This window comes from Pristis pectinata, chromosome 5 (genome assembly GCF_009764475.1).
Source record: "Pristis pectinata isolate sPriPec2 chromosome 5, sPriPec2.1.pri, whole genome shotgun sequence".
NCBI lineage: Eukaryota > Metazoa > Chordata > Chondrichthyes > Rhinopristiformes > Pristidae > Pristis > Pristis pectinata.
Genome location: NC_067409.1, coordinates 5,141,746 through 5,169,355, shown reverse-complemented (window position 1 = coordinate 5,169,355; position 27,610 = coordinate 5,141,746). Strand labels below are relative to the sequence as shown.

The 27,610-nt window shown below is 47.7% G+C and overlaps 1 protein-coding gene across 1 annotated transcript in view; it reads left to right on the top strand.

The window, feature by feature from the left end:
* The first annotated feature begins 2,635 nt into the window (after positions 1 to 2,635).
* LOC127571023 (leucine-rich repeat-containing protein 24-like) overlaps positions 2,636 to 27,610 on the top strand; it is a 50,333-nt gene continuing 25,358 nt past the window's right edge. The window contains 2 exon segments of the mRNA XM_052017005.1: positions 2,636 to 2,693; positions 27,199 to 27,366. Of these exon segments, the coding sequence (XP_051872965.1) occupies positions 27,217 to 27,366 (150 nt within the window). The 5' untranslated portion in view covers positions 2,636 to 2,693; positions 27,199 to 27,216.

Below are 27,610 nucleotides of genomic sequence, written 5' to 3'. Positions count from 1 at the left end.
GGTAGGTTAATTGGCCACTCTAACTTTCCCCCAGTGTGTAGGTGAGTGGTAGAATCTGGGTGGTAGTTGAGGGGAATGTGGAATGAGTGGTGAGAGGGGAAAGATTTGAAAGGGACCTGAGGGATAACTTCTTCAAGCAGAGGGTGGTGGGTACGTGGAACGAGCTGCCAGAGAAAGTGATTGAGACAGATAGAATAACAACATTTAGATAGATGGATATCTTTTATTAGTCACATGTACATCGAAACACACAGTGAAATGCACCTTTTTTGCGTAGAGTGTTCTGGGGGCAGCCCGCAAGTGTCGCCACATTTCCAGCGCCAACATAGCCCGCCCACAACTTCGTAACCCGTACGTCTTTGGAATGTGGGAGGAAACCGGAGCACCCGGAGGAAACCCACGCAGACACAGGGAGAACGTACAAACTCTTTATTGACAGTGGTCGGAATTGAACCTGGGTCGCTAACCGCTACACTACTGTGCCTGCCCTATAACACATGTCCTAAAAGACATTTGGACAGGTATTTGTATAGGAAAGGTTTAGAGGGATATGGGTCAAATGCAGGCAAATGGAACTAGTTCAGATGAGCAACTTGGTCGGCATGGATGAGCTGGGTGAAGGGCTGTGCTGTGCTATGATTGTCTGAATACAGGATAAGTGTAAATGGGTGATGTGTAAATGTACAAGAACTGCAGATGCTGGAATCCGAAGCAACATGCAAAAAGCTAGAGAAACTCAGCGGGTCAGGCAGCATCTGTGGAGAGAAATGGGATTGAATTGAATTGGTTTATTATTGTCACATGTACCGAGGTAGAGTGAAAAACTTTGCCTGCCATCCATACAGATCATTTTATCACAACAGTGCATTGAGGTAGTACGTTAGCATGCTATATTGGCGCCGGAAGTGTGGCGACACTTGCGGGCTTCCCCCGGAACATTCTACACAAAGATGCATTTCACTGTGTGTTTCGATGTACATGTGACTAATAAAGAAATCTTATCATTATCTTGATAGGGTTGTTAAGAAGGCGTATGGTGTGTTGGCCTTCATTAGTCGGGGTATTGAGCTCAAGAGCTGCCAGGTAATGTTGCAACTCTATAAAACTCTGGTTAGACCACACTTGGAGTATTGTGTTCGGTTCTGGTCGCCTCATTATAGGAAGGATGTGGAGGCTTTAGAGAGGGTGCAGAGGAGATTTACCAGGATGCTGCCTGGATTGGAGAGCATGTCTTATGAGGATAGGTTGAGCGAGCTAGGGCTTTTCTCTTTGGAGAGAAGGAGGATGAGAGGTGAATTGATTGAGGTTTACAAGATGATAAGAGGCAAAGATCTAGTGGACAGTCAGAGACTTTTTCCCAGGGTGAAAATGGCTCACACAAGGGAACATAATTTTAAGGTGATTGGATCAAGGTATAGGGGGATGTCAGAGGCAAGTTTTTTACACAGAGTGGTGGGTGTGTGGGCGCACTGCCAGCAGAGGTTGTGGAGGCAGATACATTTAAGAGACTCTTAGATAGCCACATGAATGATAGAGAAATGGGGGCTATGTGGGAGGGAAGGGTTAGATGGATCTTAGAGCAGGATAAAATGTCGGCACAACATCGTGGGCCAAAGGGCCTGTACTGTGCTGTAATGTTCTATGTTCTTATCTTATGCAAGGGTAAGCAATAACAGAATGCAGAACAAAGTGTTACAGTTACAAAGAAAGTGAAGTGCAGGCAAATGATGTGCAAGGCCGTAACGAGGTAGATTGTGAGATCACAAGACAAAGGATCAGAAGTAGGCCATTTGGCCCATCGAGTCTACTCCGCTACCTCACCATGAGCTAAACTATTCCCATCTAGCCCCAATTTCTGGCCTTTTCCCCATATCCCTTGATACCTTGCCTAATTAGATACCTATCAATCTCCTCCTTAATCACCCCCAATGATCGGGCCTCCACAGCTGCATGTGGCAACGAATTCCACAAATCCATGACCCTCTGGCTAAAGAGATTTCTCCTCATTTCTGTTCTAAATGGGTACCCTAATGGAGTCCACCTTGTCGTACTAGGGGACCGTTCAATGGTCTTATAACAGCGGGATAGAAGCCGTCCTTGAGCCTGGTGGTACGTGCTCTCAGACACTTCTGGTCGAGAACTTGGACAGCACGGAATAGGTGGGCTGGAGGGCCTGTTTCGGTGCTGTACGCCTCTAAGGCTCTTTGAGTGCAGGGTGAGAGTAAGTGGGTGATGGGTGTGTTTGATGGACAGCACAGACTAGATGGGCTGAAGGGCCTGTTTCTGTGGTGTTTGGCCATGGCTGAGGACGTGGCCCGTTGGGAACAGGATATAATGAAGAGGGATGAAAGGTTGTTCCCTTACCTAAGCTGCAGATCGGTTGCCTGGTAACAGTCACCCTCACCACCCCCACCAACCTCCCCCCCCCCCACCCCCAGCTCTGCTCTGACATCATCCCGGGAGCCTGCGGTTGGCCAGTACGAGGGTGATGCCAACGGGCTTCAGCCAATCGGGGAGAGAGGAAGGCGGGAGGTTTGCTGGCTGGAGGTTGGGTTGGGTTGGGGTTGGTGGGAGGGGGAGAGAAGTCAGTGAGATGGCAGGGAGAGTGGAGCTGGGGGAGTGGGGCCATGGGACATGTTCCCACTGACTGTCCCCCTGAACAACAGTTGCTTAGAGAAACCCCAGCGCGTCAGGTAAGGACAGTGTGTGTGTGCGCTTCATGTTAGACAATGCAGCCAGGGAGAGCCCTGCTGACAGACAGTGCATTGTGTTCATTTAACTGCATGCAACTCTTGTCTCATCCACAGCAGCCCAGGCACCGTCACCCTGACTGACGGCCACACTCAGTTTGGGCTGAAGCCAAAATATCAGGCGCCGGGAGTGCAGGTGATTCGGATGGCAATATTCCATCTTGGGTACGGGGATTGCGGTCGGGACGTGTTAAGGTGTTGGGAATATTCCCTGTTCAGGGCGAGGGTGTATCCCATGGGAATATTTTCAGGGACAGGACGTGGCAGAATGTCCTGCATAGGGGGCGGGAAATGTTCCATGTGTTGGGTGTGGGAATATTTTACCTGCGGGGGAGGGAATTTTTCATTTACAGTGCGTGGGAATGGTCCACGTGCAGGGATTGGGAATGTTCCCTGTTGCAGGGATTGGGAATATTCCATGTATGGGGCGTGGGATTTGGCCACATGCAGTGTGTGGGAATACCTCATGGAAAACGTGGATGTTCCATGTGCAGGAAGTGGGAACGTTCCAGATTTGGGACATAGTGTGCCATGTATGATGTGGAAACATTCCTAGCGTGGTGTTGGTCACACAATACATCGACAGGTCATGGGAAATGTCCCTGTGTAACACATGAGGATGTTCCATATGCAGGATGTATGGATTATTCCCACTGAGGAAGGTATCAGTGGGAAAAACAAGTCCAGGATGTGGGAATTTTCTATGCACGTGGATGGGATATTCAAAGTACACAACACTGCAACATTCCACGTGGAGAGGACAGGAAAGTTTTGTGTGTAGGGCCTGTTTTATGGACCAGGCACATGAATATTCTACGTAGAGGGTGGGGAACAGCGTGGGATCTTTCCATGCACAGGATGACGGCAGTATCCCACAACAGGATTTGGAGAATAATCCATGTATCGGGTTTAAGTACTGACAGGATGCAAGGCTTCATGTTACTTAGGCAGCGGGAATTTTTGCCTGTGTGGGGAGTGGGAATTTTCCCTGTGAGTGGGATGTTTCGTGTACAGGTGATGTGAATGTTCTACATAAATAGTGGAAGGAAATCTTATGGGTAGAGTGTGGGATCTTTCCGTGCACAGGATGTGGTGGTGATCCATGTTTCCCACAAGGTTCATGGAAAACTTCCCATGCAAGCTGTGGGAATAATGCCTATGCTGCACATGCAAATGTTTCCTGTATGGGGTGAGGGAATGTTTTGTATTCCTTCTTGGGATCTCACCATCGTTGGCAAGGCCAGCATTTATTGTCCATCCCTAGTTGTCCTTGAGAAGGTGGTGGTGAGGTCCCTTAACGAACCACTGCAGTCCTTCTGGTGAGGGTACTCCCATGGTACTGTTGGAGAGAGAGTTCCAGGGCTTGGATCCAGTGATGATGAAGGAACACCAATGTATTTTGGGGGTGTGTGACTCCAAGGAACCCATGCACCTGCTGCCCTTTTCCTGGATTTGGGAAGTGTTGTCCTAGCAGTCTGAGACAGTATCTGCCCAGGACCGCAAGAAACTGCAGAGAGTTGTGGACACAGCCCAGTGCGTCGTGGAAACCAGCCTCCCCTCCTTGGACTCTGTCTTTACCTCTCGCTGCCTTGGTGAAGCAGCCAGCATAATCAAAGACCCCACCCACCCGGGTCATTCTCTCTTCTCTCCTCTTCCATGAGGCAGAAGATACAGGACCCTGAAGGCATGTACCACCAGACTTAAGGACAGCTTCTATCCCACAGTGATAAGACTATTGAACAGTTCCCTTATACGATGAGATGGACTCTTGACCTCACAATCTACCTTGTTGTGATCTTGCACCTTATTGTCTACCTGCAATGCACTTCCTCTGTGGCTGTGACACTTTACTCTGTACTGTTATTGTTTTTACTTGTACTACCTCAATGTACCCTGTACTGACTCAATGTAACTGCATTGTGTAATGAATTGACCTGTACGATCGGTATGCAAGACAAGTTTTTCACTGTACCTTGGTACAAGTGACAATAATAAACCAATATCAATACGTGCCTTGTAGATGGTACAGAGTCTAACCATAATGGGCACTGGTGGAAGGTGGGAACATTCAGAGTGGTGGTCTGCCAGTCAACTTGGCGACATTGTCCTGACAGTGTTGAGTTTTCTGAATCTGCAGGAGCTGCACTTGTCCACACAGTTGACAAGTACTCCATCATGCTCCTGATTTGCACCTTTTACAGATGGTGTCAAGAGATGAGTCACTCACTGCAGGGTACGTAGCTAGCCTCTGACCTGCTCTCATAGCCATGGTGTTTGTGTCTGGTCCAGTTGAGTTTCTGGTCAATAGTGAACACCCCAGGATATTAATGGTGAGGGACTCAGCAATGTTAACATGGTTGAATGTCAATGTTATATGGTTGGACTCTCTTCTGTTGGTGATGGTCATTAGCACTTTTGTAGCACAAATGTTACTTGTCAGCCATACCCGAAGGTTATCTGTCTGTACACATGGGCTGAGGGGTCGCAAACAGAACTGAAAATTGTCCAATCATCAGTGACATCTGACCTTAGGATGGAAAGAAGGTCATTGGTGAAGAACCTGAAGATGGTTAGGTCCAGGACATTTCCCTAAGGAACTCCTGCAATGATGTCCTGGGGATGGGACGATTGACCTCCGACCATCTTTCTCTGTGCAAGCAATGGCTCCAATCATTGGAATCTTTTCCCCTTGATGTCCAATGACTTCAGTTTTATCAGGGCATCTTGATGCTACACTTGTTCAAACTTTTCCTTGATATCAAGGGCAGTCATTCTCACCCACCCCTGTCCAGAATTCAGCTCTTTGGTCTGTGTTTGGACCAGACTGTGATGAGATCTGGAGCCAAGATGTCCTGGTGAAACCCAAACCAGACATCAGTGAGCAGGTTATTGGTGAGTAGGTGCACTGTCGGCGATGGTGACTCGGATCAGGCTGACTGGGCAGTATTTAGCCAGATTGGATTGTCCTGCTTTCCTTTTTTGACATTATTGATTCCAAGATTCTTTCATATATATGGCAGAATAAAAACCCAAGGTTAAGTAAGAAATATTTACAAAGATTAAAAAAGGATGGTGGTATGGCTTTGCTTAATTTTAGATTTTACTATTGGGCAATTAATATTAGATATTTAATTTTCTGGGCACAAGATTTAGATGCAACTCATTGTCCCTGTTGGGTACACCTTGAGTGTGAATCAGTGCAAGGATTTTCATTAGTTTCTACTTTAGGAGCTTCATTCCCTTTTGCACTTACTAAATTGAGTAAACAAGTGGCTAATCCAATAGTTAAACATACAATATGGATATGGTTTCAATTTCGTAAATTCTTTGGATTGAATAAATTTAATTTATCAAGTCCTATTCAATCTAATTTTTTCTTTCAACCATCTAGAATTGACTCAGCTTTTTGTTTATGGAAGATGAAGGGTATAACATGTTTCCAAGATTTATTCATTGACAACTGTTTTTTATCTTTTGAACAGTTTTCTAATAAATACAATCTGCCTAGATCACATTTTTTTTCGATATTTACAGATTAGAAATTTTTTAAAAGTTACTTTACCTTCTTTTCCGACACCATATAAAATTGAAATTATGGAAAAAAATTTCAGTTTTAATCCTTATCAGAAGGGCCTGATAGCAATAATTTATGATTGGATTATGAAAATACGTTCAGAGGAACTTGATAAAATTAAGAATGAATGCGAAAGAGAACTCCAGATACTTTTACCTACAGAGACATGGGAGAAAATTCTTCAGTTAGTTAATATATCTCCTATGTGTGCCAGATGCTCTTTGATACAGTTTAAAGTGGTTCACAGGACCCATATGGCCAAGGACAAGTTAGCCTGTTTTTATCATCATGTAAATGTGACAGATGTAATTCGGAGGTGGCTTCCCTGACACATATGTTTCGGTCCTGTCCCCTTTTGGAAAAATATTGGAAAGATATTTTTAACATTATTTCATCTGTATTGAACATTGATTTACAACCTCATCCTATCACTGCAATTTTTGGGTTACCAGTGATGGAATCTCGCCATTTGTCTGCTTCTGCTCATCGTACGATCGCCTTTGTTACATTAATGGCCAAGCGATCCATTTTGTTCAAATGGAAGGATCCAATACCCCCCCACCACTTTTCAGTGGTTTTCTCAAACTATAGCTTGTTCAAACTTAGAAAAAATTAGGAGTGGGACTGTTGATCCTTCGCTTAAATTTGAGGAAGTTTGGAGTCCATTTATTCAATATTTCCATATGATATAAGCTGACCTTTCTCAGATCCCTCTCAATAACCCTTGAATGCAGAGGAGCGGAGATGACGACATAGTAATGTTTCTCTTTCTTCTTAATTGAAGAAATATCAGTCCAGTTTTTTTTTGAAGTTTTTGGGTTTTTTTTGGTTTATTATCAAAATTTTTTTTGATTTGGGGCCCTTCTTTCATAGAATTAAATTTCATTTCTTTTCAATCTTTCCTTTTGTATTTGTTCACTTAACAAGAGAGCAGGAGGTCTAGATTACTTTTTTTTCCTCCTTGTGATTATATATTTTAACTGTTATGATTGCTATCATGATCTCCCTGCACCAGATGTAGAATTACTAATGTTATATATATTATTTTGTACTAATTTGAGAATTAGTAAAAAGATTGAAAAAGGATTGTCCTGCTTTATGTGGACCGGCCGTCCCTGGACAACTTTCCCCATTGTCGGGTAGATGCCAGTGCTGTAACCGTACAGGAACAGCTTGGCTGGAGTCACAGCTATTTCTGGGGTGCCGGTCTTCAGTACAATAGCTGGGACATTGTCCAGTCCCAGAGCCTCTCCTGTGATTGTTGCTCTCTGCCATTCCTGGATAACACCCGGAGTGGGTTGAACCGGCTGAAGACCGGTTTCAGTGACGGCGGGAATCTCGGGAGGAAGCCGCGATCAATCATCCATTCGGTGCTTCTGGTTGAGCGCGCTTCCGAATGCTTCAGCCTGGTCTCTGTCACTGGTGAGCTGGTCCCACCATCTCCGAGGATGGAACAACCTCCTCCATTACCTGTTCAATGGTCCACCATCATTCACAATGAGATGTACTGGGACTACAAACCTTTGATCTGGTAATTGGTGGTTGCTTTATTGTTACGTGTGCTGAGGTGCAGTGAAAAACTTAGTTTTGCAAGCCATCTATACAGACAGTTTCAAAATATAAGTACATTACATGCAGGCACGGTAGTGTAGAGGTTAGTGTAACGCTTTACAGCGCCAGCAACCCGGGTTCAAATCCGGCCACTGTCTGTAAGAAGTTTGTACGTTCTCCCCGTGTCTGGGTGGGTTTCCTCCAGGTGCTCCGGTTTCCTCCCACGGTTCCAAAAGATTTGCAGGTTAGGAAGTTGTGGGCATGCTATGCTGGCACCGGAAGCGTGGTGACACTTGTGGGCTGCCCCCAGAACACTCACTGTGTTTCGATGTACATGTGACTAATAGAGAGATATTAAAATAAATCTCTTAAAACATTGAGATAGTAAAAAAAAGCAATAACAGAATGCAGAATATAGTGAACTGAGAAAGTGCAGTGCAGGTAGACAATAAGGTGCAAGGGCCATGACGAGATAGATTGTGAGGTCAAAGGTTCTATTCAATAGTCTTATAGCAGTGGGATAGAAGCTGTCCTTGAGCCTGGTGGTACGTGCTTTCAGGCTTTTGTATCTTCTGCCCAATGGGAGGGGGAGAAGAGAGAATGTCCGGGGTGGGTGGGGTCTTTGATCAAGTTGGCTACTTTACCGAAGAGTCCATGGAGGGGAGGCTGGTTTCTGTGATGTGCTGAGCTGTGTCCAAAACTCTCTGTAGTTTCTTGTGCTGTGGTCCATGAGTTGTGGGAATGTGTGGCTCTATCTACTGGATGCTGTTCTTACAGTTTAGCACGTGGATAGTCTGGTATTGCAGTTTCACCAGGGCTGGTCCCTCACCATTTCTGGGCTGCTCCCAACATGCCCTCTGCCCCCCTCATGGAACCAGGCCTGATCCCCCGGCTCTGGGGATGGGACATACCAGCCCGTGAGGTTACAGAGTGTGGTCTACGTTCTGGCTGCTGCTCCTGGGTGCCCAGTGTTGAGCTGCCCGAGACGTTCTGAATCTATCCCATTCAGTACAACTACAGTCCCACACAACATGAAGTTGTCCTCAGTTTGAAAGTGGGACTCTTATCTCCACAAGGACTGTGCAGTGGTCACTTCTACCAATGTTGGCATAGAGATACACCCACCAGTGATGGATGGGCAAGAACAAGGTCCAATTGATAAGTGAGTGAGCCAATGCCTTGTGTTCGATCACCCACTTCTTGCTGCAGGGTATGGGAATGTTTCCTGAGCAGGATGTGTGAATGTTGCATGTGTAAGTAGCAGGAAATTCCATGGGAATACTCCACGTGCAGAACATGTGACTATTTCATGAGGAGGATGTTAGAATAGTCTATTTACAGCTTGTCCAGGTACAGGCATTGGAAATATTCCATGGGCAGTGCTGGTAAATATTCCACATGTGTTCCATGTAGAGGATATGGGAATATAAGATAAGTTCAGATATCTTTATTAGTCACATGTACATCGAAACACACAGTGAAATGCATCGAGTGTTCTGGGGGCAGCCCACGAGTGTCGCCACGCTTCCGGCGCCAACATAGCATGCCCACAACTTCCTAACCAGTACATCTTTGGAATGTGGGAGGAAACCGGAGCACCCGGAGGAAACCCACACAGTCATAGGGAGAACATACAAACTCCTTACTGACAGCGGCTGGAATTGAACCCTGGTCGCTGGCGCTGTAATAGTGTTGCACTCTTTAAGTATTTAAAAGGAAGTTCAGCTACTGAAAGCTATAATGGTGCATATATGTCATTCGCATAATTTCTGCACTTTGTATTTGAAAGACTGAGTAAATTATGTCACCACCTTTTCTCAAGAATGATTTTGGTCTTTCAAGTAGAACACCACTGATCCTGAATAACATATCTGTTATGGTGTACAGCGCATGTGCACATCTGGACATGCATTTAAGGTGAAAAGGAGAAAGTTTAAAGGGATGTGCAGGGCAAGTTTTTTATACACAGAGTGGTGGGTGCCTGGAACAGACTGCCAGGGGTGGTGAAGGAAGTAAATATGATAATGCTGTTTAAGAGGCTTTTAGAATGGAGATGCATGCAGAAGAGATTTAGATAGGTTAGATTTCTTTATTAGTCACATGTACATCGAAACACACAGTGAAATGCATCTGTTGTGTAGAGTGTGCTGGGGACAGCCCGCAAGTGTCGCCACACTTCCAGCGCCAACACAGCGTGCCCACAACTTCCTAACCCGTATGTCTTTTGGAATGTGGGAGGAAACCGGAGCACCCGGAGGAAACCCACGCTTATACGGGGAGAATGTACAAACTCCTTACAGACAGCGGCTGGAATTGAACCGGGGTCGCTGGCGCTGTAATAGCGTTATGCTAATCATTAATTTGGCATCATGTTCTGTGCAGAGGGCCTGTTCCTGTGCTGTACAGTTCTGTGTTCTTTGTTCTATGATGTTGTTTACTGGTCTTCTTTAGCTGGCCACCAGGAATGGGGTGAAGTGTATTCACCATTGCTGTTCAGGTACCGAAGGTACTTTCTCAATTGTACTGGAGTCATAGTGTTATACAGAACAGCAACAGGCCCTTCAGCCCGACTTGTCCATGCCGACCAAGTATGAGTTTGTCCCATTTGCCTCACATACCCCTTAAACCTTTCCTATCCATGTACCTGTTAAAATGTCTCTTAAACATTGTAACTGTACCCACCTCTACTGCTTCCTCTGGCAGCTCGTTCTATACACCCACCACCCTCTGTGTGGAGAATGTTGCCCCTCAGGTCCCCTTTAAATCTTTCCCCTCTTACCTTAAACCATGCCCTCTAGTTTCGGACTCCTCTACCCTAGGAAAAAGACTGATCATTCTCCCTATCGATGCCCCTCATGATTTTATAAACTTCTATAAAGTCACCCCTCAGTCTCCTACGGTCCAGGGGGAAAAAAGCCCCAGTCTGTTCATTGTCTCTGTGTAACTCAAACCTTCAGTCCCAGAAACATCCTCGTAAATCTTTTTCAAGCCCCCTAGTTCCAGCAATGTCTCAGGTGCCGTCTGGCAGGATTTTGAACAATGGATCCGTGAATGTGTAATCCTAGTGAGAGCATTGGTGAGATGCCTGGGGATGTGTTACAGGCTGATGGAGGGGATGATTTATATACAGAATAGCAGATTCAGATTAGTTTATTGTCATATACACCAGGGTGCAATGAAATTCCTTGCTCACATGAAGCTCACAGAGTAACCAGTCTACATGGTCATAATACATACTGCAATAAATGCACCCATTGTTGAAAAACAGCAGAAGAGTGCAAACTGAAGCAGTGCAAAACTGGATGCTAAAGTAACAATAACGGAATTAATAAGATAAGATTTCTTTATTAGTTACATGTACATTGAAACACACAGTGAAATGCATCTTTTGCGTAGAGTGTGCTGGGGGCAGCCCGCAAGTGTCACCACGCTTATGGCATCAACATAGCATGCCCACAACTTCCTAACCTGTACGTCCTTGGAATGTGGGAGGAAACCGGAGCACCAGGAGGAAACCCACACAGACACAGGGAGAATGTACAAACTCCTTACAGACAGCGGCGGGGATTAAACCCAGGTCACTGGCGCTGTAATGGCGTTACACTAACCGCTACACTACCGTGCCTGCCCACAGAGGTAACGGAGGTAGAATTAAGAGTTCGAGAATACGGCAGCACCACCAGGAAGGGGATGTGAAAGAGGTGAGTGGTTCAGAAGTCTGACAGCAGTGGGGAAGGAGCTGCTCTTGAGTCTGGTCGTCCGGGCTTTCAAGCTCCTGTATCTTCTCCCAGAAGGTAGGAGAGAGAAGAGGGAATGGCCGGGGTGGGAGGCATCCTCGACGATACTGTTAACGTTCCTGAAGCAACACACGGTGAAGGTGGACTGGATGGAAGTGTTGAGTCTGTGACGGACTGGGCAGTGTTTACCGCTCCCTGCAGGTTCCGTTAGTCCAGAGCAGAGCAGTTACCGTACCAGGCTGAGAAACAACTCAGGTACTTTCTGTAGCACATTCGCGGACAAGCCAAATCTTCTCGGGCGCCTAAGAAAATACATGCCCTGATGCATAAGCAGATACCTAGGAATGAGTTACAAGGTTGTGGAGGCAATTTTCATGATGAGCCATAATCACATTGGATGGCAGGCAGGTTTGAAGGGCCTAGTGACCTGTTCCTGGTATCTTTCTTGTGTTCTTGTATCCAGGGGATTGGGGGTTTATATTATAGAATAACAGATCCCAGGAGTGAGTTACAGGCTGCAGCCTCTATGAAAGGTTTGGGGATTTATATATAGAATAACAGGAGTCTCTGATTTGTGTTTTTTTGCACTAGGATGGACTTGTCTTTTTTTTTGCAATAATATCTTGTTTTGCATGTTTTTTTCTCTTCACTGTCTTGAATAATTTATGTATATTTTATGTATAATTTATGTTTTGTGTGTTGTCTGAATCTACATGCCTGTGATGCTGCTGCAAGCAAGGTTTTCATTGTCCCTGTACCTCACCGTACTTGTGTGCATGACAGAAAACTCGACGACCTGATTTTGCAGGTTGGAATTTAATCAAGGGAATGGGGCATTTCAGATGTAGAATAATGGATGCGCAGGAATGAGTTACGGGTTGTAATCGAGAGCACAAAATTCCAAAAACACTCAGTTAGCATCTCAGGAGAGAGAAACAGAGTCAAATGTTTCAGTTCAGTGACATTGTGTTTACAGTGAGGGGCAGGGGGATGGAGAGTACAGGAGGGAATTCTGTGACGGACTGGAGAACAAGGCCGGCCAGGTGACATAATTGTTTTTAGTGCAGTTTTGTTAGTGAGGACTGACTTCACTCCTTCATAACTCAAAGATGTTACACCTTTGCTGCCAATTTCAATCCTGCTCTCATTTTCACATGGTCCATATCAAACTCCTCCCTCCCCCTTCCTGCCCTCTCTTTCGCCCTCTCTGGGATGTTCGCGATCAACAGACCCCCACAGCTGCCTCACCTACGCCTCCTCCCAATTTGCATTTCTTTAGTTAACATCTGTTGCTGTACGAAGCAGTCTCTCTGGGTCAGCGGCATCCAAAGAAGCCATCTGCAAAACGCATTCTCAGTGCAGGAAGTGACTTCTGTCGACTGAATCAATTTGTTGCATGAAAAGTTCTAAACTGCTTCTCTACATGTGAAGGGTAGCAGGGGATAAATTGGAGCAGTTAACCTCAATGTAAGACCTGGCTCTCTTTAGTTAATTATAATTGTAGTAGGAAGCATACTGCCTTAGTCAATAGTAATGGAAGGAGATGTCCTTTGCAGGACATCAAGGACACCTTCACGAGGTGGTGCCTCAAGAAGGCAACATCCATTATTAAGGACCCTCACCACCGGGGACATGCCCTCTTCTCATTACTACCATCGGGGAGGAGCTCCACACTCAACGATTCAGGAACAGTTTCTTCCCCTCCGCCATCAGATTTCTGAACGGTCCATGAACCTATAAACATTACCTCATTATTCCTCTCTTGCACCATTTATTTATTTTTGTAACTTGTAGTAATTTTTATGTCTTGCGCTGTACTGCTGCCACAAAACAACAAATTTCACGACATATGTCAGTGACAATAAACCTGATTCTGATTTTGTTCTCGGTGTATGATGTAACTTCTGTCAACTGAAGCAATTTTCCAATAAGAGGCATTCTAATCCATTCCATTCTCTCAGTTTCTCTGCCTCTGTCATGTCTGCTCTGGTACCAAGAATTTCCATGACGTTGCCTCTGGGAGGCCTTCCTTTTCCCTGCCAGAAGTGACTTCCCTTCTAACATAACTCCCAGCTGCAACCACTCTCCTCCTTGGAAGTATATCGCCATCATCACTGGGTCTCAATCCTGGAACTCCCTCCCCATCAGCACAGTGGGAGCACCTTCACCAGGAATGCAGTGGTTCGAGGATGCTCAAGAGACGGCAGATGCTGGAACCTGGAGCAACATGCGACCTGCTGGAGGAACTCGGTGGGTCGGGCAGCATTTGGGGGGGGGAGGGGAAGGAATTCTCGACGTTTCAGGTCGAAATCAGGGTTGTAATGATGCGGTGTTTAGACTCGAAACATCGACAATTCCTTTCTACCCTCCACAGATGCTGCTCGACCCACTGGGTTCCTCCAGCAGGTTACTTGGTGGTTCAAGAAGGCAGCTCACCACCACCTTTGAGGGCAATTAGGGGTAGGTAATAAATGCTGGTCTTGCCAGTGACACTCAGATCCTGAAAATGATCTAAATATAAACACTTTGTTCCCTTGCCAACCTTTTCGAGCCTGAATCTCCTGTCAGTCTCTGTTATCTGGTTGTTCCTGGCGTTTTGATACATGCTCATTATCTGTTTACTATGGAGCAGAAGTAATTGAAGCTGTCAGCTCCTGATGTTCGAGGGTTTGGTACAGACACATTAGTTCCCTGAGAATGAATGCAGTCACACCAGGCCACCGAAACCAGGTCACATTCCTCGGCTCCTTCCAACACCCGGCATTTCCATCGGGAAAAATGCTGAGGGGTTTGAAGTCTTTCAAGTAATGGGTGTATTAATTTGGTCAAAGGGATAATGAATAAGGAGGAAAGGACATCAGTAGATCCCTGGTGACCCATTAATGAAGAAGGGGCAAGAAGATCCAGTAATAGATTCCATAGGATCTGTTACTATCACCCAATGTTAGAAAAGATGTAGTTAAACTGGAAAGAGTGCAGAAAAGATTTGCCAGGATGTTGCCAGGACTACAGGGCCTGAGATATAGGGAGAGGTTGGCCAGGCTACATTCCTTGGAACGTAGGAGAAAGAGCGGTGACCTTATAGAAGTGTTTGAAATTATGAGAGTCAGATGGTAACAGTCTTTTGCCCAGGGTGGGGGAGTCCAAAACTCGGGGGCGTAGGTTTAGGGTGAGGGGGGAAAGATTTAAAAGGGACCTGAGGGGCAACTTTTTCACGCAGACGGTGGTGGGTATATGGAACGAGCTGCCAGAGGAAGTGGGTGAGGCAGGTTCAATAGTGTCATTTAAGAAGCACTTGGATAGGTACATGGAGGGGCAGGGCTTGGAGGGACATGGGCCGAATGCAGGGAATTGGGACTAGCTGGTTGGGCACCGTGGTCAGCAAGGACTGGTTGGGCCAAAGGGCCTGTGTCCGTGCTGTATTGCTCTATGACTCTATGTGTGATGAAGGTAGATTAGGAATCCAGGATAGATCCCATTGCATGTACAAAATTCAGTACTGGCTACCCTTTAGTGTGTGATCCTGTAATAGATCACAGAGACAGGATGATAAAGAAGGAGATCAGTGGCTCTCTCACTATAGTGGGACCTGGGATCAAGTAACAGATTCCAAGGAATGTATGTTAAGAACTAGACAGTACCATCTGTTAGTGGATTCCTGAAATTGTGTGGTGCAGTGACCTGCCTGGAGATTATGTGTTAAGATAGTGGATTCCAGTAATAAATTCTTCGGGATGTGTGTTGTAGTAGATCCTACCAGAAGAGAGCAGGAAATAGTTTTATTTATTAATTAATTTGTTCACAGAATGTTTGACAGCATTTATTCCCGTCTCAAACTGTCCCAGAACTGAGAGCCTTGCTGAGCCATCACAACAGAATCACCATGCTTTAGGGTCCATAGATAAGGACAGGAATTTCCTCACTCAAGGACATCAGGGAAGTAGCTGGATTTCAGAATCAGATTTATTATCACTGACATATGTCGTGAAACTTGTTGTTTTGCGGCAGCAGTGCAGTGCAAGACATAAAAGTTACTATAAGTTACAAAAATAAATAAATAATGCAAAAGAGGAATAATGAGGTAGTGTTCATGGACCGTTCAGAAATGTGATGGCGGAGGGGAAGAAGCTGTTCCTGAAACGTTGAGTGTGGGTCTTCAGGCTCTTGTACCTCCTCCCTGATGGTAGTAACAAGAAGAGGGCATGTCCCGGGTGGTGAGGGCCGTTAATGATGGATGCCGCCTTCTTGAGGCACCGTCTCTTGAAGATGTCCTTGATGATGTGATGGAGCTGGCTGAGTCTACAACCCTCTGCAGCCTCTTTCGATCCTGCGCATTGGAGCCTCCATAACCAGGCGGTGATGGAACCGCCTGAATGCTCTCCACTGTATATCTGTAGAAATTTGCAAGAGTCTTTGGTGTCATACCAAATCTCCTCAAACTCCTAATGAAGTAGAGCTGCTGGCGTACCTTCTTCGTGATTGCATCAATGTGTTGGGCCCAGGATAGATCCTCTGAGATGTTGATGCTGAGGAACTTGAAGCTGCTCACCCTTTCCACCGCTGACCCCTCAATGAGGACTGGTGTGTGTTCTCCCGACTTCCCCTTCCTGAAGTCTACAATCAATTCCTTGCTCTTGTGGATGTTGAGTGCAAGGTTGTTGTTGCAACACCACTCAACCAGCTGATCTATCTCACTCCTGTACATCTCCTCATTGCCATCCGAGATTCTGCAAACAGTGGTGTTACAACAGTCCAACAGTTTCATGTTTCCCATTCCCAATACCAGATTTTCACTTCAGAATCACTTAATTCCCCACTTCTGTGCTGAGAGTTTTAGTTCCATAGTAATAGCATGCCGCCATGGATCCTGCAACAAATCCCTGGGAATAAGAGATACAGGGAAGGTGTGATAAGGAAAGATCCAGTTAGGGATCCTGGGATTATCAGGTGTGGGATTGAGGATTTAAGGGAAAGGTAAGGGAGCAACTCCTGGGATCAGGCCAAGGTTGGTTGTACCTGGAATGCAGAGTCAGATTTATTATTGCTGACTTGTATGACAGGAAATTTGTTGTTTTGTGGCAGCAGTACAGTGCAAAGACATAAGATCACTATAAATTACAAAATAAATAATGCAAAAAAAAAAGGGAATAATGAGGCGGTGTTCATGCGTTCATGGACCGTTCAGAAATGTGATGGCGGAGGGGAAGAAGCTGTTCCTGAATCGTTGAGTGTGGGTCTGCAGGCTCCTGTACCACCTCCCTGACGGAGGGCATGTCCTGGGTGGTGAGGGTCCTTAGTGATGGATGCCACCTTCTTGAGGATCCACCTCTTGAAGATGTCCTCGATGGTGGGGAGGGTTGCGCCTATGATGGAGCTGGCTGAGTCTACATACAACCCTCTGCAGCCTCTCGTGATTCTGTACATTGGAGCCTCCATACCAGGCGGAGATGTAACCAGTCAGAATGCTCTCCACTGTACATCTGTAGAAATTTGTAAAAAGTCTTTGACAGCCTGAATCTCCTCAAGCTCCTAACCAAGTAGTGCTGCTGGTGTCCCAGTGCCAGGCTGTGGGATTGTGCAGTACAGGGCAGGATGTGGGATGGGATTGGGTGTGGGGTTTGAGGGTGAGTGGGGAGACCCTCACAGTGGTGAGCAGTGTGGCAGCAGATTGGAGAAGAGCTGGACAAAACCCTCCGTGCACTGTGCTTGTCCCGCTGCCACTCGGAAGTCGTGGTTCGAAGAGCCTGCTAACTAATCCCTTCTGCCTACACAATGTCCATATCCCTCCATTTCCCTCACATGTGCCTATCTAAGAGATTCTTGAATGCCCCTATCGTATCTGCCTCCACCACCACCAGCTCATTCCAGACACCCACCACTCTCTGCATAAAAAAAATCTTGCCCCACACATCTCCTTTGAACTTACCCCCTCTCACTTTAAATGCATGTCCTCTGGTATTAACCCTGGGGAAAAGATACCGGCTGTCTACTCTATCCATGCCTCTCATAATCTTATAAACCTCTGTCAGATCTCCCCTCAGCCTCCGCCGCTCCAGAGAGAACAACCCAAGTTTGTCCAACCTCTCCTCATAGCACGTGCCCTCTAATCCAGGCAGCATCTTGGTAAAACCTCTTCTGCACCCTCGGGGTGTGGTCTGGGGGCTCTGGTATTGCTGCCTGCAGGATTTATTCGGCATGCTGCCCCAGCTGATGCTCACAGTGTCAGCTCCCACTGGAGTCTATCACAACACAACCAATCCTCTCTTTTATTTAAGAGCCATTTTGAAGCACGTCTCAACCTGTCAACTCAAATCTGTGAGCGTTCCCTTTGACAGGTTCTCCCGGGACTGACGCTTTAGATCTTCTCGCATGTCAGCTATCACCAGCTCCCCGTCAACACTCGAAGCTTCCCTGCCTTAGTTGCACGAGAATCATAAAATCTACAGAGATGGGCTCGTGATCCCGAGCCGAAGACTGGCGCTGGTAGCAGGCAACCTCACCCAGCCATTCAAATTCAAGTCCGTCTGCCCAGAGCTGATGTTGGGAAACACTTCTTCCTGTGAACAGCAGTGGAAATCTGGAAAACCCTTCCTCGAAGAGCTTTTGTGGCTGGGCATCAGGGAAGGGGGAGTGGTGAATGGAGAACTGGAATTGGTGGATTTTTGAAGACGGAAGAGAGATACAGACTCGAGGTAGGCAAATAGAGTGAAGATTCCAATCAGCTGTGGTCTGACTGAAAGTGGGACAGGTTTGAGGGGCTGAATGGCCTCCTGTCTGATGTACCTTCCTATGGAGGGTGGAATCACTGTAGTATACACGGGGACATCATTGTATCTGGTTTCCTTCTTGGGATAAGGTTTCCCCTGTCCAAGCAGCTTTTATTGGCCACTGTGTGGCCTGGGACAGGAGTTACTTGTAGGCCAGACTTTCTCAGAAAGTGGGCAGAGCTTCCAGCAGACACAAGATCCGCCAGGTATCAAATCTAGTCCAGATGAAAGGCCTCGACCGAACGTCGACTGTCCATTTCCCTCCACAGATACTGTCTGGCCCGCTGAGTTCCTCCAGCAGATGGTGTGTTGCTCCAGATCCCAGCATCTGCAGTCTTTGGTGTCTCCATCAAATCCAGTTCCGTTGTTTGTCTTGAGTTCATTTTTTGGGAAATTGGACGGTGCTGCCAATGCCAGCAACTTATTTGCCCTGAGGTCAACTCCGTGAACCGCTTTTGGTGGAGGTGTTCCCTCAATGGTACTGGGGAGTGAGTTCCAGGACTTAGACCCAGTGACGATGAAGGACTGGTGATAGATTTCAAAGTTAGGATGGCGTACAGCTTGGAGGAGCGATGTTCCCCACCACCTGTTTCCCTTGTCCTTGGTGGTTGCGTTGTGGGTTTGGGAGGTGCCTGGGTGAGTAACTGCGGTGCATTTAATAGACAATGCACACTGCATTGTGCTTCGGTGGTGGAGAGAGTGACTGTTTCAGGTGGTGGGCTGGGATGTCAATCCAGTGGGCTGCCTTGACTTGGATGATGTCAAACTTCACGAGTGTTGTTGGAACTGCACTCAACCAGGCAAGTGGAGAGACTGCCATCACACTCCTGACGTGTCTCGCAAGTGGTGAAAAGTCCTTGGTGTATCTGAGGTTTTTTCCTGTGTAACAGTTATAGGTTTACTTGTCACAGATCAAAACGGTTCATGGTAAGATTTCAGGTAACGTGCCTGGGCACCTGGTCCACCATATTTCTTGGCCTCACATTAATGGGGATCAAGAACCAGCCATCTTACTCTTGAGGATGTTCCTTGATCTCCTTCTTGGAGGCTTCATCCATGTTCTTAATCGTATCCCACCTGAGAAACCCACTACCCACTCTCACAACGTTTAAGAAGCATCTAGGCAAGCATTTGAATCACCAAGGCTCTGGACCAAGGGCTGGAAAATGGGACTCGTATGGATAGGTACTTGATTGGCACAGATATGATGGGCTGAAGGCCTGGCCCTGTGTTGTATGATTCTAATCTGTTAACCTGGGGCCCAGTCTCTAACTCAGAGCTGAGTGTGCTGCCTTTTGAGGCCAAAGTAAGACATCAGGGGCAGGGATACAAGGGCTAAACCGGGGAGAGGAGAGGGGGAGGATGAGGGGGAGAAGGGAAGGGGAGAGGCAGGGAGATGAAGGGAGAGCAGTGGGATTCGGTGGATGTGCGAGAAGGAGGAGGGCGGAGGTTCCGTGAGGGGAGGGGAATGGAGTGGGATGGTGGGAGGGAGAGAGAGGGCAAACCGGTAAGGAGTGGTACTGGAGTGGGAAGGGGAAGGTAGGTTGGGGGGGGGAGATGTTCTGAGTATTGGGTAGGATGGAGGGAAAGAGGGAGAAGGGTAGGGAGAAAGGAGGGTAGGGGTGTGGAATCAGAGGGGAGGGGGTTGGGGTAGGGGTAAGAGCAGGTGACGGGTGGGGAGGGGTGAAGGGCAGGGGGATGAGGGGAGGGAAGAAGTGGGGAAGTGGAGGGAGGGTGATGGTGAGGAGGGAATATTGAAGGGTAGGGAGGGGAAAGGAAGGGGACAGGTGGGGAGAGAGGAGGAGTGGGAGGTGAAGGGGTGGGGGGAAGGGTGGCGTGGGAGGGGAAGAGGGTGGGGAAGGGAGGGTGTTTGGGGGGTGTTAGGGGAGGGGTGGGATGGGTGGGGAAGGAACGGTGTTTGGGGAGGGGTGGGGAAGGGAGTGTTTGGGGAGGGGAGGGTTGGGGTAGGGAGGGTGTTTGGGGAGGGGAGGGGTGGGGAAGGGAGGGTGTTTGGGGAGGGGAGGGGTGGGGAAGGGAGGGTGTTTGGGGAGGGGTGGGGTAGGGAGGGTGTTTGGGGAAGGGAGGGGTGGGGTAGGGAGGGTGTTTGGGGAGGGGAGGGGTGGGGTAGGGAGGGTGTTTGGGGAGGGGAGGGGTGGGGTAGGGAGGGTGTTTGGGGAGGGGAGGGGTGGGGTAGGGAGGGTGTTTGGGGAGGGTTGGGGCAGGGAGGGTGTTTGGGGAGGGGTGGGGAAGGGAGGGTGTTTGGGGAGGGGTGGGGAAGGGAGGGTGTTTGGGGAGGGGAGGGGTGGGGAAGGGAGGGTGTTTGGGGAGGGGAGGGGTGGGGAAGGGAGGGTGTTTGGGGAGGGGAGGGGTGGGGTAGGGAGGGTAATGGAGTGGTGGATGTGGGGGGGTGGGGGGGTGTGGTGAAGCGAGAAGGGGTGGGGGAGGGGAGGGAGTGGGATGGTGAGGGAGGGGGGTGGAGGGGTGGGGAGTGAAAGGGGATGGGAGGGCTGGGAAGCGGGAGGGGAATGTGGGCAGGGTAAGGGGGTGGGGTGAGGAGGATGGGGGAACAGGAGGGCTGAGCTACCTCACCGCTCTGCTGAATGTTTGGCAGTGATATCCAGCCCTGTGAGCGGACACTGAGCTCTCTGTCCCAGCCCCGCAGCGTGTGCCCGTCCTGAGCTGTGAGACCGGGCGTGGTGCCCGTCCTGCCAACACCACTGGCTGGCTGAGTCTGTCATAACTAAACCATCGACATCCAGGCCATCTGCAGGGCTGGACCGGCAGGGGAACGTTCTCCACAGAGAAACGGCAGGCAGACCTCTTTCTTTTTTATAATTTATTTCTCCTTCCCTGATTCCAGGCAGCTTTGAACCCCTGTGGGGTAGATGTCCCAGGGAGAGCCCTGAGCAGGTTCCTCCCCGAGGGATATTAGTGAACCAGATGGGGCTTTGCGACAACCCAGTGGTCTCACGGTTCCTATTGCCAGCTGTATTTTCAACGTCCACTGTTACTTAATTACTTGAATTTAATCCTGTCCGTGAACCGGGCCTGCATTACAGATCCCTCGTGACCAGCAGTGGCAGCAGAGATCTGTCCACAGATGTTAAGGCAGTGACCCACGTCTGTGGGAGGCAGGCTGCAGGTTAGGTATCTTTATTAGTCACATGTACATCGAAACACACAGTGAAATACATCTTTTTGCACAGAGTGTTCTGGGGGCAGCCCGCAAGTGTCGCCACGCTTCTGGCGCCAACATAGCACGCCCACAACTTCCTAACCCGTATGTCTTTTGGAACGTGGGAGGAAACCTGTGTGTGGCAGGGGTGTGACTGGGAGTGAAAGCCACAAGTTCATCTTTGCTCAGTGGCCAATATCCTGACTTGTACCAAGTCCCGTCCAGCGATTAACTGAGCTGGAGTGACTCCTGGTCAAACAGGACATTTATCCCAACTTCTGAAATCCCTCCCTGAGCTGTCCTACCTTTGTAACTTCCTCCAGCCCCACAACCCTCAGACTTCTGCCTCAGAGACGTGGAAACAGCTGGGAAACAGGCCCTTCAGCCCATCGAGTCCATGCCGACCACCAGCCACCCATTTACACCAATCCCACACAAATCCCATTTATCCTCTCCACATTGGGGTCAATCTACAGTTGCCGATTAACCTTCCAACACGCCTTGTGGGAGGAAACCGGAGCACCCGGGGGAAGCCCATGTGGACACAGGGAGAATGTGCAAACTCCGCACAGACAGAGCCGGAGGTCAGGATCGAACCCAGGTCACTTGCACTGCAAGGCAGCAGCTCTACCCGCTGCGCTACTGTGGTGGTCCAGTTCTGGCCTGTTCTGCTGTGTAACTGCTCCACCACGTAGCCAGCCAAGATTTCAAGCTCTGTAATTCGCTCCCCAAACTTCCCTGCCTCACTACCTCTCCTTTCTTTAAGGCACGCCATAAATTCCAGCTCTAGTCATCTGAACTCACCTGGCTAGCTGTCAAATCTTCATTGATAATGATGTTTGTGGGATGTTTTAGTGTGCTCTAGGTGTGATTGAAACACACTGTCTCCTCTGCTTAAATTCCTGCTGCAGCTGTATAAAACTTTGATTAGGCCGCACTTGGAGTATTGTGTGCAGTTCTGGTCGCCCTGTTAAAGGAAGGATGTGGAGGCTTTGCAGAGGGTGAAGAAGGGGTTTTGGATTAGAGGGTATGAGCTATAAGGAGAGGTTGGATAAACTTGGGTTGTTTTCTCTGGAGCAACGGAGACTGAGAGGAGACCTGATAGAGGTTTATAAGATTATGAGAGGCATAGACAGGGTAGATAGCCAGAGTCTCTTTCCCAGGGTAGCCATGTCAAATACTAGAGGGCATAGTTTTAAGGTGAGAGGGGGTTAGTTCAAAGGAGATGTGCGGGGCAAGTTTTTTTACACAGAGAGTGGTGGGGGCCTGGAACGGGCTGCCAGGGGTGGTGGTAGAGGCAGATACAATAGTGGTGTTTAAAAAGCTGTTAGACAGACACATGAATATGCAGGGAATGGAGGGATGTGGATCACGTGCAGGCAGAAGAGATTCAGTTTAATTCGGCATCATGTTCAGCACAGACATTGTGGGCCGAAGGGCCTGTTCCTGTTCTGTTCTATGTGAATGACACCAGCTGGTCACTGTGCAGGTTAAAGGGACTGCAGATGCGGGGATCTAGAACATAAACACAACGCTGGAAGAATTCAGTGGGTCGAGCAGCATCTGTGGATGCAAAAGGTGTACGTCGATGTTTCAGGTGGAGACCCTGCAGTGGGACTGAGAGGGAGCAGTTTAGGGCAGTAAGGTAAGATATCTTTATTCGTCTCATGTACATCGAAACCCACTGTGAAATGCATCTTTTGCCTTGTGTGTTCTGGGGGCAGCCCACAAGTGTCGCCACGCTTCCGGCGCCAACATAGCACGCCCGCAACTTCCTAACCCGTACGTCTTTGGCATGTGGGAGGAAACCGGAGCACCCGGAGGAAACCCACGCAGACGCGGGGAGAACGTACAAACCCCTTACAGACAGCGGCCGGAATTGAACCCGGGCTGGCGCTGTAATAACGTTACGCTAACCGCTACACTACCGGGTGGGACGGCGTGGTGGACAAAGGCAGCAGAACAGTGCAGGTTACACATTAGCTGCTGACTGGGCGTGAGGCAGTAATGAAGGCCCTTGAACAAAGGTCAGGATGTTTCGGGAAGTGCTGGTTCAGGGAGTGGCATCAGTGAGTCGTCCTTCCCACCGACTTACGGACTCACCCAGAGGAGGAAGGTCCAGGAGGGTTTCAAGAGTCCTTGACAGGAGCAGGCAAGAGGTATTCATTTATACTGTACTGTATTCATTTGTTGTGGATTGACAGCACATGGAGCGGGGACTGATCTGGTACTTCGCTTCTGTACACACGCCCTTTGCAGTGAGGGCAGGTTCAGTCCTGGACGTGTACTTGAATCACTGAGGCAGATGAGGTGACCGACCAGATGTTGGTAAGTGGGAGTAGTGTTGATGGCCAGTCTTGACATGGTGGGCCGAAGGGCCTTATCTATGCTGCATGACTCTAGTTCTTGCAGAGAAGTGTGTGGCTATGTCAGCCTTGTTTTTGTTAGCTGGCATAAGGCTTCTTTTTGTCATGGAATCACACAGCACAGAAACAGGCCATTCAGCCCAACTCGTCCACACTGACCAGTGTGCACTCTTCCGTGGTGATCCCTTCATCCAGCACTTGGACAGTAGCCTTCGAAGCCCAAGTGATTTAAGTGCTCGTCTTGAGTTCTGGGGGCGACCCAGTTTCAACTACTTCCTCAGGTAGTGTGTTCCAGGTACTTACCACTCATAGATGAAATCTATCCCAGGGGGATCAAGAGAAGCAAGGGAGGAGATTGCTGGAGGTCTGGCAGAGATTTTTGCATCATCTTTAGCCATGGTTGAGGTACCAGAAGACTGCTGGGTGGCTAATGTTGTTCCCATATTCAAGAAGGGCAGTAGGGGTAAGTCAGGAAACTATAGACTGGTGAGCCATATGTCAGTAATAGAAAGACTATTGGGGAAAAAAACTTTTAGAGATAGGGTTTATGATCATTTGGAAAGGCAGGGATTGATTAGAGGTTTTGTGCATAGAAAATCTTGCCCCTGAAATCTGAGGAGGTTACTAAGAAAATTGATGAAGGCAAGGCGGTAGATGTTGTCCACATGGACTTTAGCAAGGCTTCTAACAAGGTTCCACATGGCAGGCTGGTCCAGAAGGTTGAATCTGGGTCACTGACAGCATTTTAGAAGTGTCTAGACGAGCACTTTACTCGCTTAGGCATAGAAGGCTGTGGACCAAGTGCTGGGATTAATTAATACACCCTCTGGTCGGTGTGAACAACTTGGGCTGATTGTCCTGTTTCAAACGCAACTCTCTGAGATCAGTGAGAATCATCAAAGGAGCATTGGTGGATCGAGTAGAGCAAGATTTAGTTAAGTTGAACAATGAGACATTGATTAGCAGATCCTTTTTGTTCAACTACAGAGCGACACCACATTCCCCTACAGGTTGTACTCGTGTTAACAGGCAGAAGGCTCAACCCACGATAGTTTAGCTCGGCCAAATCCACAAACCTCATCATCCACATCTGGGGAGGGAGCAGGATGGAAGAGAAGCAATTCAGACAGAAATAAAATTGTGACTCAAGCTATGTGAGAGACATATTACACCATGTGACAGTTTGTGTGATAACACCACTTAATGAATTTGACATTTGGAAAGAGGATGTTGGGGTGATAATTTGGACATGCAGTTAAAAAGTGTGAAAATAGGAGACAGAATTAGAAGTGTAAATCACCCTAATCCCTGTCAGAGAATACCGGAGGGTAATGTGATGATGAATGTATTCGATAAGTTGATCCAGTGACAACTATGGAAGAAACAACACAAGATGTAACACCTTCTTCAAGACAGGAGGTGGATATAATGCCAATGATGCAGGTTCCTTTGAGAAGATCAAAGAAATCCCACAGAGAGATTAAATTTTATATAGTGTGAATATGTGAACCATTCTTCATATTCAAACAAAACAAGGTGTGTTGTGTGTGAATGTCTGACATGTATGTTCTATGTGAACACGTGCAGAGTGGTTGAAGATGATTTAATAAACAATGTTTTAGTAGTTCTCCATGCTTCATGGAGATTCAGCATAGTCCTGGCACAATGTGCAGTTGGAATAAGAGCCCCACACACAATAATCTTCCAGAATGGGCTGGAGAGAGAGAGTGCAGAGGAGATTTACCAGGATGTTGCCTGGATCGGAGGACTTTTGTTATGCGCAAAAATTGGACAGGCTGGGACTGTTTACTCTGGAGAGGAGGAGGCTGAGGGGTGGCCTGACCAAGATTTATAACATTATGAGAGGCACCGATAGGGTAAGTAGTCAAACTTTTTTTTCCCCATGGTATCAAAAACAGGAGGGCATGGATTTAAGCTGAGAGGAGGAGTTTTAAAGGAGACCCAAGGGTTTTTTTTTATACAGAGAATGGTGGTGGAATCAGATATGATCACTTTGTTTAAGAGGTATTCAGACAAATAGGCAAGGCATAGAAGGATGTGGTCCTAATGTGGGCAGGTGGGATTACTGTAGCTGGGCATAAAAGGTCGGCAAGGACCAGGTGGGCTGAAGGGCCTGTTTCTGTGCTGAACGACTCTCTGAATCTTGTTACCACTGCTTTTTGACCTTCCGAGGAATCTTCCAGGGAGAGACTGGTACAGGAAGGTGAACCTTCAACTGCACCTGTCAAAGCAACAACCTCCAGCGGAACCAGCTCCTTGGGAAAACACTGCCACTCCTTCCCTCACCACAGCAGTGTCTAAATCCTGGAATTCCATACCTGAAATATATTAACCAGGAGCAAAAATCCACAGATACTGCAAATCTGGAGTAAAAACTGAAAATGCTAGGTCAGGTAGCATCTGTGGAGAGACAAACAAGAGGTAATATTTAAGGTTGATGACCTTTCATCTGACATATATCACCATTTCTTCATCATCCTGGAACCCCTTGGCTGAAATACATCTTTATTCCATCACTGTTACTGGGCCCGACACATAGATGCAATCACGAAGAAGGCACACCAGTGGCTCTACTTTGTTAGGAGTTTGAGGAGATTCGGTACGTCACCAAAGACTCTTGCAAATTTCTACAGATGTATGGTGGAGAGCATTCTGACTGGCTGCATCACAGCCTGGTATGGAGGCTCCAATGCACAGGATCGCGAGAGGCTGCAGAGGGTTGTAGACTCAGCCAGCTCCGTCACGGGCACAACCCTCCCCGCCATTGAGGACATCTTCAAGAGGCGGTGCCTCAAGAAGGCGGCATGCCCTCACCATCCGGGACATGCCCTCTTCTTGTTACTACCATCGGGGAGGAGGTACAGGAGCTTGAAGACCCACATTCAATGGCTTAAGAACAGCTTCTTCCCCTCTGCCATCAGATTTCTGAATGGTCCATGAACATTACCTCGTTATTCCTTTTTTATTGCACTATTTATTTATTTTGTAATTTATAGTAATATTATGTCTTCTCACTGTACTGCTGCTGCAAAACAACAAATTTCATGACATATAATTCAGTGATGATAAACTGATCCTGATTCTCTAACTTCTTAACTCCCTACCTGAAACCATGGAGAGATACCTCCACAAGGGCAACAATGGATGGGAGTCATCCAGAGTGATTGAAATGACGTGGATACCAGATGCTAGTTGCAAAGGCCTGTTAAGTGGGGACTATCTACATGGAAGTTGGTCAACTGTTTATTTTCACACAGGTCCTCCGGTCTGGCTGGATGGATTTCATTGCCACACTTGTATTACTCAGTGTCCAGGGCTTCAGGTCCTGGGGTTGCCTGGCAGGATGCCGGTGCTACAGTACGACGGTGGAATGTGGATCTCTGGGCTTGACGGCCGTTCCAACCAATATTCCTGCTTTTACCCAGGTAAGGTCCTGAGCCAAGTGATGCAGCCTGCTATTGGGAAAGATGCCATTAATCTGGAAAGAGTGCAAAGGAGATTTACGAGCATGTTGCCGTGTCTCGAGGCACTGAGTTATGGAGAGAGGTTGAGCAGGTTGGGACATTTTTCCATTGGAGCGTAGGAGGAGGGGTGATCTTATAGAGGTGTATAACATCATGAGAGGCATAGATAGGGTGAATGAACACAGTCTTTTCCCCCAGGGTTGGG